At 33.0% G+C, this 11,944-nt stretch overlaps 2 protein-coding genes across 3 annotated transcripts; one reads left to right on the forward strand and one right to left on the reverse strand.

Moving 5' to 3' along the window:
• The first annotated feature begins 246 nt into the window (after positions 1-246).
• LOC114177697 (probable 2-oxoglutarate-dependent dioxygenase At3g50210) lies at positions 247-4,984 on the forward strand. Its single transcript, XM_028063169.1, has 12 exons — positions 247-490; positions 794-909; positions 1,097-1,215; positions 1,319-1,382; positions 1,870-1,937; positions 2,257-2,315; positions 2,408-2,573; positions 2,693-2,712; positions 2,793-2,839; positions 4,391-4,471; positions 4,543-4,632; positions 4,717-4,984. The coding sequence occupies exons 1-12, from the start codon at positions 457-459 to the stop codon at positions 4,843-4,845; spliced, it is 993 nt and encodes a 330-aa protein (XP_027918970.1). The 5' UTR covers positions 247-456; the 3' UTR covers positions 4,846-4,984.
• Positions 4,985-5,144: 160 nt separating this feature from the next.
• Positions 5,145-7,629, reverse strand: LOC114177696 (tRNA-dihydrouridine(16/17) synthase [NAD(P)(+)]-like). Of its 2 annotated transcripts, none has more exons than XM_028063168.1 (3): positions 7,119-7,629; positions 6,965-7,033; positions 5,145-6,173 (listed from the first exon to the last, which is right to left on the reverse strand). In XM_028063168.1, the coding sequence occupies exons 1-3, from the start codon at positions 7,391-7,393 to the stop codon at positions 5,405-5,407; spliced, it is 1,113 nt and encodes a 370-aa protein (XP_027918969.1). In that variant the 5' UTR covers positions 7,394-7,629; the 3' UTR covers positions 5,145-5,404. The 2 variants fall into 2 exon arrangements, with proteins under 2 accessions (XP_027918969.1, XP_027918968.1); XM_028063167.1 differs by having other exon boundaries at positions 6,927-7,033; positions 7,119-7,628.
• Positions 7,630-11,944: the final 4,315 nt, after the last annotated feature.

An 11,944-nucleotide genomic window follows, 5' to 3' on the forward strand; every position in this document is an offset into this window, starting at 1 on the left:
AAAGTACTTTGACATGGTTATTCATTTGACACATTTTTCCTCGTTGTTGTTAGGTTAGGTTTATAAGGAAGAGTTTGATTAGGAAGATACAATATTAATAAAATCTGAACCATATATAAGACACTAATACCACTTTCAACCCAAAACTTAAAAGGCTCAGATTTAATCAGTGTTGATTTCTCCCGTAAAACCTCTCCCGTAAAACCTGAAAATTGTCGATTATAAAAGTGATGAATGAAGGTAAATGTGTAAATCATTGCCCTTTCTCTAAATAAAAATTTGGGTGTTTGTCTGTCATCGTACCTACTGTTTTTCTTTTCCTATATACGACAACACAACTCTGTTGTCTCGTCAGATTCCTGTATATGCCACTTCACATTTCACTACCTTCTTCCATACCTCACACAAATCACACTAAGAAAAGTATTTTGAGTTTCAGAGAACCACAATTCCCCTATGGCCACGAACTTTAGTTCCATCCCCGTAATTGGTAAACCCCCTTTCCACTTCCATAACCCTCATTCTCGTTACTTTCATCTTTTCCTCAATTCCATCATACCTATTCATACTATTAAGTTCTGTTTTCGTAGACATGTTTGTACACGCTCACGGTTTTACTTTCCATGATTTTGTTAACATATATATACTTGGGTTTATCGGAATTTTGTCTAAACATGTTACGATTGCATTTGCTTCGGATAGTATGTAGTAGAGAATTGGGGAGTAAAATATTGAGTTAGGTTCAGAATCTGATAACTAAGAATAATCTCTTATAACGGTGACGGTGATGCAGATATTAGTTCGCTTTTGGCTAAGGCAGATGATCCCAAAATGGCCGAGGACCCTGGTGTACGCGAGGTTGTAAGACAATTGGATAAGGCTTGTATAGAGGCAGGGTTCTTCTACGTGGTATTTGTTTGTTCTATTAACACTTTTTCCCTTCTATGATTTCTTTACGCATTTCGAGGCAAGAGAGTTTTGAAGCAAAAAATTCCTCCACAATCGTACAGATAAACTCTTTTTTTAAAGGAACTTATTATTATTAAAGAGGTCATTTTGTGTTTAATGTTCGAATCCCGCGTTCCTTGATTGACAGAAAGGACATGGTGTTCCGGAGACTCTCCTCAAAGAAGTTAGAGATGTAACGCGCAGTTTCTTTGAACTTCCATATGAAGAAAAGGCAAAAATAAAATTGACTCCGGCTGCTGGATACAGGTTTGCTTGGTTTACGTCGATCTACTTTGTATGTAAGTTTCAGTTCAGATCATGAGGTTTATGCATTAAATTTTTACTGATAACAGCCTGATGTCTGATGCAGAGGTTATCAAAGGATTGGAGAAAATATAACCAAAGGTGTACCTGACATGCACGAAGCTATTGATGTAAGTCTTATAGTTACATGACATAAAAAAGGTTGACACCCTTAAAATATTATAACCACTTGTAAGTATTTAAATACAAATTATTAATATATTATTATATTGTTAGAATAGGTTGTAAATTAAATGTATTTTGTTTTATATGGTTTGAAAGTATAATTTTGGTTACCTTCTTTTCTGATATACATGTCATAGAACAATCACGTCCAAATGACTTCTTTACTTTATTAATATCATGTGCATTAGGCTCATCTCAGTACAATTTAGAGTCAAGTATAATTTTATTTCCCTAAAAGTGGCAACCTGTAACTTCTGTGTAATATAGCTCATGGATCAACCAATGGTATTTAACATTGTACATGATCAGATTTCCTCAATATTTCATTTTCTTCTCTGGTTGGAGTCTGGCGTAGCTGATCCAGAATTCACTCTGATTCTGGTGATTCTATTAAGCAACAAATGATCCCTTTAATTTTCTTTCCTTTAACAGTGCTATAGAGAAGTGACCAAGGGCATGTATGGAGATCTGGGCAAAACTATGGAAGGAAGCAACCAGTGGTACATAGAAATAGGGATTTTCTGTTTATTACTGCATGTATTCCTCCACAAACACCCTTCAATATTTAGCTAAAAATTAGCTCGAGAACAATTTCATATATACTTTTAATCCTGAATAACTAGGAAGATTCATTGAATTGGATTTATAGTCTATGGATACTTTAGCATGATTGATGTTCTTCTCTGAGCTGACTCTGTTACTCTAGCATTTGATTTACTGGACAAGGGAGTTGGATTTTGGAGTATTAGCATCCAGAAAGAAGCAAGATAATTACATCATTTGGTTTGACCTTCTTCAGTTTTTGTGTTCACCATGCAGGCCACAATATCCTCCAACGTTCAAAGTTCTTATGGAGGAGTATATTCGTCTCTGCACAGGCATGTATTTTACTCATCCACTCTTTTTTTCCATCATGTGAGTTCTTACAGTTAAATTCGTGATTCCTCACATAGTTCCTTTGTTAGAGCAGACCTTGCAAGGAAAATTATGCGTGGAATTGCTTTGGGATTAGGTGGATCACCTGATGAATTCGAAGGTCAAAGAGCTGGGGATCCATTTTGGGTAATGCGGCTCATTGGATACCCAGGTGTATCAACTGTGAATGGAACACATGTTCTTAAAAATGACATTGGATGGTAATGAAATCCTGGATCTGGTTTTTCCAAAATTTCCCTATTTTTAAGTACTTGGATTGCTGATGCCTTTTCCTTTGCTACTTATTCTTCTCCAATTCTTTGAATCAAAATAAACGCAGTGGAGCTCACACTGATTACGGTATACCTGTACCTTTGCATTATTATAAGTCGAGAATATTTGTCTGGTCATTGTCCGTGATTTTAGATATTGTTTAACAGGTTTATTGACATTGGTTAACCAAGATGAGGATACAAACGCACTTCAGGTATGCACTTACTTATGTTTTATTTTGTATTTTAAGATGCTCAAACTCCTCGTTTATTGCATGCAGTTATTGATTTGACCTCTACTCTTATTGCAACCAATCTTGTACCATGCAATTATAAACCTAAATTTGGTAGAAATTATTACTTGAGCCGCTTGTTTTATGGTCTCTACCAATGTTTAATTAATACTTACTAATTGTTGCATAAAGATTGACTGAGACCATGCTGGTTCAGAACCACCTAATAGTTTTTGCAAATGTAGGGGTTCCTTCCAGTTTTTTAAATATCTGTCAGTGGTCTGTAAGACTGTAACTTCGGAGCAGATCTGTTGGTATCCCATTTCCTCCGTTGGACTATATTTCTTGGATAAAATGAGTTTTCCCCAAGAAAAATTAATTTTTAACTATTTTTTTTTGAAAGTTTTGACAATGTCCACCTGGCAGTACCTCTTTAGATAAAAGAAAAGTTTGATGTAATTTGAAAAGAGAAGAAAAAGGTTTGGTGTGACTTAAAAAAATTGTCAAGAAAAACTTTTTCAAAACTATCATTTTAGTAAGATGAGAATGTTCTAGTTCATAGAAAAAATGCAGAGTGGACGGAATATTTTAACTTGTTATTCCGCATGATCTTATATATAATTTATACTTTGCACATATCAATGATCGGAGAAGGTGGACTAGTTACTACGATAAAAAAATTTCACTGTTTTACTTTTTTAACTTTCTTGTTTGCGCATTAGTTCTCATATATATAACAAGTATAAGGATAATCTCTTGTTAAAAGGTATGGAAGTAATTATTCGTACTTTTATTTGACTTGTCCTATTTTTATTCTATTACTTTTAATTTAAATTCATCTTTTTTCATTGTTCAAATGTATGCAAATGATAAATGATAATAGATAAGATTATAATTATGAAAAAGTGGAATATGAAAATTCTTCCAAGACTGTATTCAATATTATTGAAATGGAAAAACAACAATATGTTTTTAGAGTCAAGAGATGTTGGTTAATTATAGTAATTTTTTTGTAACTCAGACAATAATTTCTTTTTACGTTTCCATGCAAATGAAAAATTTAAATGATATATTTATTTGATGTAGCTGTTAATTTTGTGTTTATTTATCTTATTTCAATTTTATTATTAATTGTAGACTCAAAGGGCTCAACAAAGATATAAAACATTAAAACAAAATTATTATAGTAACATTTGTATATACTTTTTCTTTTTTAAGATTTTGCTTGTGGACTGACCTGCACACATGTTGGTCATTCATTGCGCTGTATGAGCTAACAAAACTAATTCACAGTTCTTATATGAACCATCCCAGGCCGCTTTTTGCGAGCCTAATGCATGGCAGGTCAGCCGATCCTTAAAAGTAGTCGATTCTTTCAATTCAACCCACACCTATTGACTTAAGTTTGCGTTCTCTATTTTATCTTGGATAATATTATATGGTCCTGCAACTGTAATTTGAAACTAAAGAGGCGCAACTAAAACGCCTTGAGGCAAATTACCCACCATATTTATGGTGTGAAAATTGATTCAGGTGAGAAACCTATCAGGCGAATGGATATCAGCACCTCCAGTTCCTGGGACTTTTGTGTGCAACATTGGTGACATGCTAAAGGTATCTTATACCTAATCTCTTCATCTATGAATGTGGTAGATAATCTCATTAAGTCTGGAAGAGAACTGCAGATATACTCCAATGGATTGTACGAGTCAACTTTTCATCGGGTGATAAACGACAACTCAAAATACAGAGTCAGCGTAGCATACTTTTACGAGGTTAGCCACATCTAAAATTTACATGTTTCGTTCTTTTCTCGCCTTTGTTTCTGTATGTCACAGATGTCACTGATAAATGAACAGACAAACTTCGATACTGCGGTAGAGCCGTTGGACACACATAAAACGAGGGCAAATGGCAACACGAAGTTCGAAAGACCAGTCTATGGAGAGCATTTAATTGCCAAAGTTCTCACAAACTTTGTTTTTTAGTAACTTTGTTTTCCTTGTTCTGGTGTGCAAATAAGCCAGCCATCTTGATCTTGTCTAGCAGGCTTCTAGCTTGCTACTAGACCTACAACTGCGGATACTGTAATATTGTAATGCAAATCAAGCCTGTCATTTATCAATACCTTCCTTCTCAAAATTTATCACCACACGAGTTCACGACTAGGACTTGTGAATCCACATATCCTAAGTTGTCATAAATCATACTTAGAGCAACAAGTAAACAACACTACCAGGAGGTTTCGTTATCAGATCGTCGAGGGGTTGAGAACACAAACCAATTCTAACTTATGAAACGTTCAAGACAATCACGTAAAATTAATCCGCTCTGATCGCATCAGCGTTTTAATAGGGTACAACACAGCCAATTGACAATTGCCATAAGAATGAAGACAAATACAACACAAAAAAGAAGAAAATGGATATTTTAACCATTCTTACTCCTAATTAATCACAACAAAATTGTATCTAAGTCGTGCGTAATCATGCTAGCTTAGCCTAACCTCACCACCTCTACCACAAAATATTTCATTGAGGTTTTGGCTCAACTTTGAGCTTCAAATGTTGGTGTGCAGCCGAGTCGATCTGAGTAACTGTCCGATGTAAGTTCCACTCGGGTCTCTTTGTAAAGTGGGATCCTTGTACCTGTATCCCTAAGTCGATCTACCATGTCATAAAGAAATTCAAAAGTCAGTTTAGATTGCTTGTTTAGCTCCTCCCTGATATGAGGCTGAAGGCTGAACCAGTCTCCCAACAATTTATGAACATGAGAACGAATCATTCTCCATGGCACAGGGTACTTTTCACAAAGTTTCAAGTACTCTATTAGCAGATCAGCCTGGTCTAGTTTTCCATCCACATTGGTTCCTTCACTTTCAGAAACCCATTCGGCAGTTCGAAATCCAGCAAAGAGAGCAGGATTTTCAAGCAGGGTCTCAGCAGAAAGTACCCCTTCAACCTCCGTCTCTTCCAAGCAGTCTCTAACATCATCCATATGCCGTATGTTCCCATTTGCAAGGACTGGGATCCTGACTGCATTTTTCACAGCCCTGATAGCTTTCCAGTCTGCTCGAAATTTCTTCCCATCCTTCTCATCTCTGGTCCTGCCATGAACTGCTAAAAGCATACAACCAGCCTCTTCAAGCATCCTAGCATACTTCAAAGTGTCTTCTAAATTGGGAAATAGCCTAATCTTGCATGAAACAGGAACCTGGAGGTTTTCAGCTAGTTTTTCCACTAGAGATTTTACAACAGGAAGGTTATCCATCAAAAATGCACCATAGTTTCCTCGTTTAGCAATGCGCTGCGGACACCTACAAAATCAAATCAAACAAATACACCAAAATTTTATCAAAAGATAAAATCCAAGCATAGTGATGACCAATGACGATCGTTAAAATTGAAACAAGGAAAGTTTTTGTATTTCTAAGGTGATAGTATTCCATCCTATCTATATGGATGATCGCTATCTCTCACTTGAATAATATTTTAATATTATAACTGGCAATACTGTTACACCGCAACAGAAATGAAGAAAAGCACAATTTTATTCAGAAGGAATCAAAGATTTGACCCAGAGCACGGTGTAGGAATAAGCCAAACCAGATGAATACAGCCTACAGAGTATTAAATTGTGAGAGGAATTCGAGAGGATCTGCTTCTCTCATTAACCTTACTACTGTCTCTCTACCAAATAAAACAAACAAGAATTCCTAGTATGGTAAATACAATAATAAACTTCAGCTTACTTTCCTCCCTGGGAACTTGATTGAATTACACTAACCTCTCCTTTAATTTTTTAAAAATACACTCCCATCCCTTGAAGCATGAAATGGGGGTAAACTTCTATTCAAACAAAAACATTTCTGGTGGAAAACTATGAATAAAACTACAAGGACATCTTTCGTTTGGATACAACTTACAACTTCAATTTAAAAGGGATTCATGACCACTTCTTCATTCCTTTCCATTTCCTCCTATTCCTATAAACTATGGCTCAAGTGGCTAACACAGGAGGTATTGAAATGAAGCAGATTTGGTGGAAAGAGAATGTAAATATACATTACCCAAGATTAATATCAACATAATCACAATAAGGCTCGACCTTGCGTGCAGCTTCCAACAAAACATCAGGGTCGTTGGCACAGAATTGAACAAAGAGCGGTCGATCCTCCTGCGGTTTCTCCCAAAAGTCACAACAAAGCAACAATAATAGTATTAACACAATTAGAAAAATGGATGATTGTAATTTATCATACCTTGCAAGTGGTGAATTCTTCGTTCCTGTACTTTTCGGTCTCAGAGAAGATGCGGGAATGGAGCATGGGGGTGTAGGCGCCCTGGGCACCGTACTTGCGGCACAGCATTCGAAACGGCAACTCCGAATTGTCAACCATCGGGGCCACAATGAATCTGGGTCGGCCCAACTTGGACCAGTGAGCCCAAGCCCGTTCAGCCCGAGACTCTCCGCATAGACTGCGGGCCGGAAAACCCAAGTGGTGGTGGTGGTGGTCGTCGTGCGGTTGTTCTGCATCGAGAGAAGGTGGGGTTTGGGCCATGAGAGGAGGAGATAGCGCGCAAAAGTATCGGTTGAAAAGGGGAAGGGAATAGGGTTTAGGTTTCATCAATATTCGATGGGTTTTGCGAGCAAACCCATCGCCGCTATCGGATGGTTTCAATACCAATCCACTAAATCATATTTTACATGCCATAATAGGTATGAATTTGATTCTTCTGCTTTTTCAAGCTACTCCACTCGGTAAAATAATATCCGGTCAATTGTAGGTATACATTTTAACAAATACTTTTCCTCCACTCATCATATATATCAATTGTAGAATAATTATTGTTCTTGATTAGAATATGTACTATTTCTTTTTTTATCAAAATAAAATATTACAGTATGATATTTGGATTTATATTTTAAGTGATTTTTTTTTCATTTTTTAAAACATATAATTATTTTGATAACTAAACTAAATAAAACTAATGTCATTTCATTGGATTAAATACAATTGCTTAATGAAAAAAAAAAACTAATTTAATTAAGGATGTTTACAAGACGGGTATGTTTCGTGTAATAGTTCTCCACTATTTTACTTGCTGGATAAATATCTGTCACGTATAGTTCTTATATCCATATGGATATCCATTATGTGAATAATATATATATATATATATATATATATATATATATATATATATATATATAATATCCATGGATATTTACAAAAAGTAAAATAAAATATTTAACATATTTTAACCATAAATTCAAATAAAATACAATACATAATCATAAATTTCAAACAAAGTCTAAATAATCCATTTAGATAGTGTTTGAATGATAACTTACAAAGAAATGATTTTTTTTAAAATCAATTGATAAAAAAATAACTCATTCAAAATCAAACTGTTAATATTTTAATCATGTTTTTTTAATTTAAATGATAGTATAGCTGGTACGGGTATCTACAAGTACCGATACTATGATACTAGTTGTACCTGTTCCGTTAACATGTGGATATAAAAAATACTCGTATACGTTAACCATACAAATATCCATCTACAATATTAATTTTCTATCCATTACAAGTTTTATAAGAACATATCCTCAGATATGGTACAAATTTTTTTCAATCTAACTTTATTTTATTATGAGTGTTTATTTCTCTATACTCCATAATATATATTTTTTCAACTTTTTTCCTCTATTCCATAACGAGTTTTCATGATATATTTTTTTACTTAATTCTAAGTCCTCAATATATTATTTTATTTTAGTCCGTAATCTAACACATGTAATCCACCAACTACGAACCTCTCCGTTCGTAGCATCTCTCAAGTGTGAGCACGAAACATACGAATCTCCCTGCTTGTATCCCCACACGAGAGTAACAAGATATGAACCTCCCCGCTCATATCATCACGTGTTCACCACCATCCATGAACCTACCTGCTCATGGCACAACATCTCCTTATCCAAGTCCGCATCAATGCGTACAAACAACACACACAAGCCAATACCTACAGCATTATCACTTGGCACATCCTAAGCGCCCTAGGCGAAATTAGTGTGCAGACCGCCTGGCGGGACCTCCTCGTCGACAAGCGTCAGGCTCTAGTCAGACCCACTGTTTTAAGGTCTATCGCCTGGCGGAGCACACCTTGCCGCCAAGCGCCACGCGATGCAAGGACATCCCTACTGGACCTATCGCCTGACAGCCACACCCATGTCGCCAGGCATTATATCAGTAGACGAACTTTACTGGTTTTAGCACCCAAATTAGATTGGCTTACAACCCAAAGTACTTCCAAAATTCCAGAAATACAGTCGTCACTCAAAGTTAAATTCTTGGTAATCTACGGCCCTCATATGGTTTAAATGCCTATCATTCATAATTGTCAATTCCCTTATTCAAATCTTATGATTTTACCAAGTACTTTAACATTGCATAATACCTCAATCAAGCTCATGGGAAAGACCACCAATCCAGTACATGAAAATTAGACTACCTGCTACTTCCCTACTGAAATGATGTCAACCTTTCATTCAATATCTTTCACTCAAAGCTACACCAATTTATGATTGATACCTTACCCTAATAGATAATAAGTATCCAAAAATTATAATTCTTTATCCAACAAAACTCCACCTTTTCCCAACACCCGCAATCTTAGTGACCATCACCATCATTCTTTATTATGTTCACAATACCATGTACACACCAACTCTCACATACTAATAATATATACACCTTCATATTCTTTTAGGTATAGCATTCTGCTTATCACAGTTTAAATTTAATATTCTCGTCCACCTAAATTTATCACAATGACCATACACAACTCTCGACCCCTACAACATCAGAACACCAAGCTGGAAAACCTCCAACTATTGCTTGGCGGAAGATTATGCACCGCCAGGCGACGTAGCAGATTATGGGAACTTCCTAGTTTTTCCCTCTCTGCGAAGAACCCCTACGTTTTCCCAATCCTGTCTCATTATTCCACTAGCTCGAACTCTCACGCACATCCATAAACTAAAAATGCACATATAAAATATGATGAGTAAAATTTTGCAAAAACCATTTCAAGAACATAATTAAAGATTTGAAAAGGATCAAGAAGTTGATAAAACTTTAAAAAACAATTCAAGAAAAGAAAACTAAGTAAAAAAGTGTAAAAATAAGTAATTCAAGAAGTTAATGAAAATGAAGAGTTTAAAAAATTAGGAAAAGTGAGAAAATAGATTTCAAGAAAAAGAATTTAAAAACTTTACGAGAAGAACTCAATATGATGAGTAAAATTACAAAAAAAAAACAATTTCAAGAACATAATTAAAGATTTGAAAAGGATCAAGAAGTTGATAAAAACTTTAAAAAACAATTCAAAAAGTTTAAGAAAATAAAATTCAAGAAAAGAAAACTAAGTAAAAAAAGTGTAAAAATAAGTAATTCAAGAAGTTAATGAAAATGAATAGTTTAAAAAATTAGGAAAAGTGAGAAAATAGATTTCAAGAAAAAGAATTTAAAAACTTTACGAGAAGAACCCAATATGATGAGTAAAATTAAAAAAAAAACAATTTCAAGAACATAATTAAAGATTTGAAAAGGATCAAGATGTTGACAAAACTTTAATTTTTTTTTTGAATAGTTTAAGAAAATAAAATACAAGAAAAGAAAAGTAAAAAAATTGTAAAAATAAGTAAGCCAAGAAGTTAATGAAAATGAAGAGTTTAAAAAAATTAGGAAAAGTGAGAAAATAGATTTCAAGAAAAAGAATTTAAAAATTTTTACAGAAGAACTCAATATGATGAGTAAAATTTTGCAAAAACAATATAAAAAACATAATTAGAGATTTGAAAAGGATGATAAAGTTGATAAAATTTTTAAAAAAGAATTCAAAAAGTTTAAGAAAATAAAATACAAGAAAAGAAAAGTAAAGAAAGTGTAAAAATAAGTAATTCAAGAAGTTAATGAAAATGAAGAGTTTAAAAAAATTAAGAAAAGTCAGAAAATAGATTTCAAGAAAAAGAATTTAAAAACTTTTAGAGAAGAACTCAATATGATGAGTAAAATTTTACAAAAAACAATTTCAAGAACATATAATTAAAGATTTGAAAATGATCAAGAAGTTGATAAAAACATTAAAAAAGAGTTCAAAAAGTTTACGAAAATAAAATTCAAGAAAAGAAAAGTAAGTAAAGAAAGTGTAAAAATAAGTAATTCAAGAAGTTGATGAAAATGAAGAGTTTAAAAAAATTAAGAAAAGTGAGAAAATAGATTTCAAGAAAAAGAATTTAAAAACTTTACGAGAAGAACTCAATATGATGAATAAAATTTAGCAAAAAAAATTTCAAGAACATAATTAGAGATTTGAAAAGGATCAAGAAGTTGATAAAAAATAAAAACAAAATTAAAAAAGTTTAAGAAAATAAAATACAAGAAAAGAAAAGTAAAAAAAGAGTAAAAATAAGTAATTCAAGAAGTCAACGAAAATGAAGAGTTTAAAAAAATTAAAAAAAGTGAGAAAATAAAATTCAAAATAAAGAATTTAAAAACTTTAAGAAAGGAACTCAATAACATAAGTAAAATTTTGCAAAAACAATTTCAAGAATATCATTAAAGATTTGAAAAGGATCAAGAAGTTGATCAAAACTTTAAAAAACAATTCAAAAAGTTTAAGAAATGAAAATTCAAGAAAAGAAAAATAAGTAAAGAAAGTTTAAAAATAAGTTTTTGAAGAAATTTTTGAAAATGAAGAGTTTAAAAAAGTTAAGAAAAGTGAGAAAATAGAGTTCAAGAAAAAGAATTTAAAAACATTAAAAGGATTAAAAAATGTGATGATAAAAATTTTACAAAACAAATTTAAAGAAAATATTTGGAGATTTAAAAAGGATCAAGAAGTTCATAACAACTTTAAAAAAGAATTTAAAAAGTTTAAGAAATGAAAATTCAAGTAAAGAAAATAAATAAATAAAGTATAAAAATAAATTCTTGAAGAAGTTTTGAAAATGAAGAGTTTAAAAAAGTTAAGAAAAGTGAGAAAATAGATTTCAAGAAAAAGAATTTAAAAACTTTAAGAG

This window comes from Vigna unguiculata, chromosome 3 (assembly GCF_004118075.2).
Source record: "Vigna unguiculata cultivar IT97K-499-35 chromosome 3, ASM411807v1, whole genome shotgun sequence".
Taxonomy (NCBI): domain Eukaryota; kingdom Viridiplantae; phylum Streptophyta; class Magnoliopsida; order Fabales; family Fabaceae; genus Vigna; species Vigna unguiculata.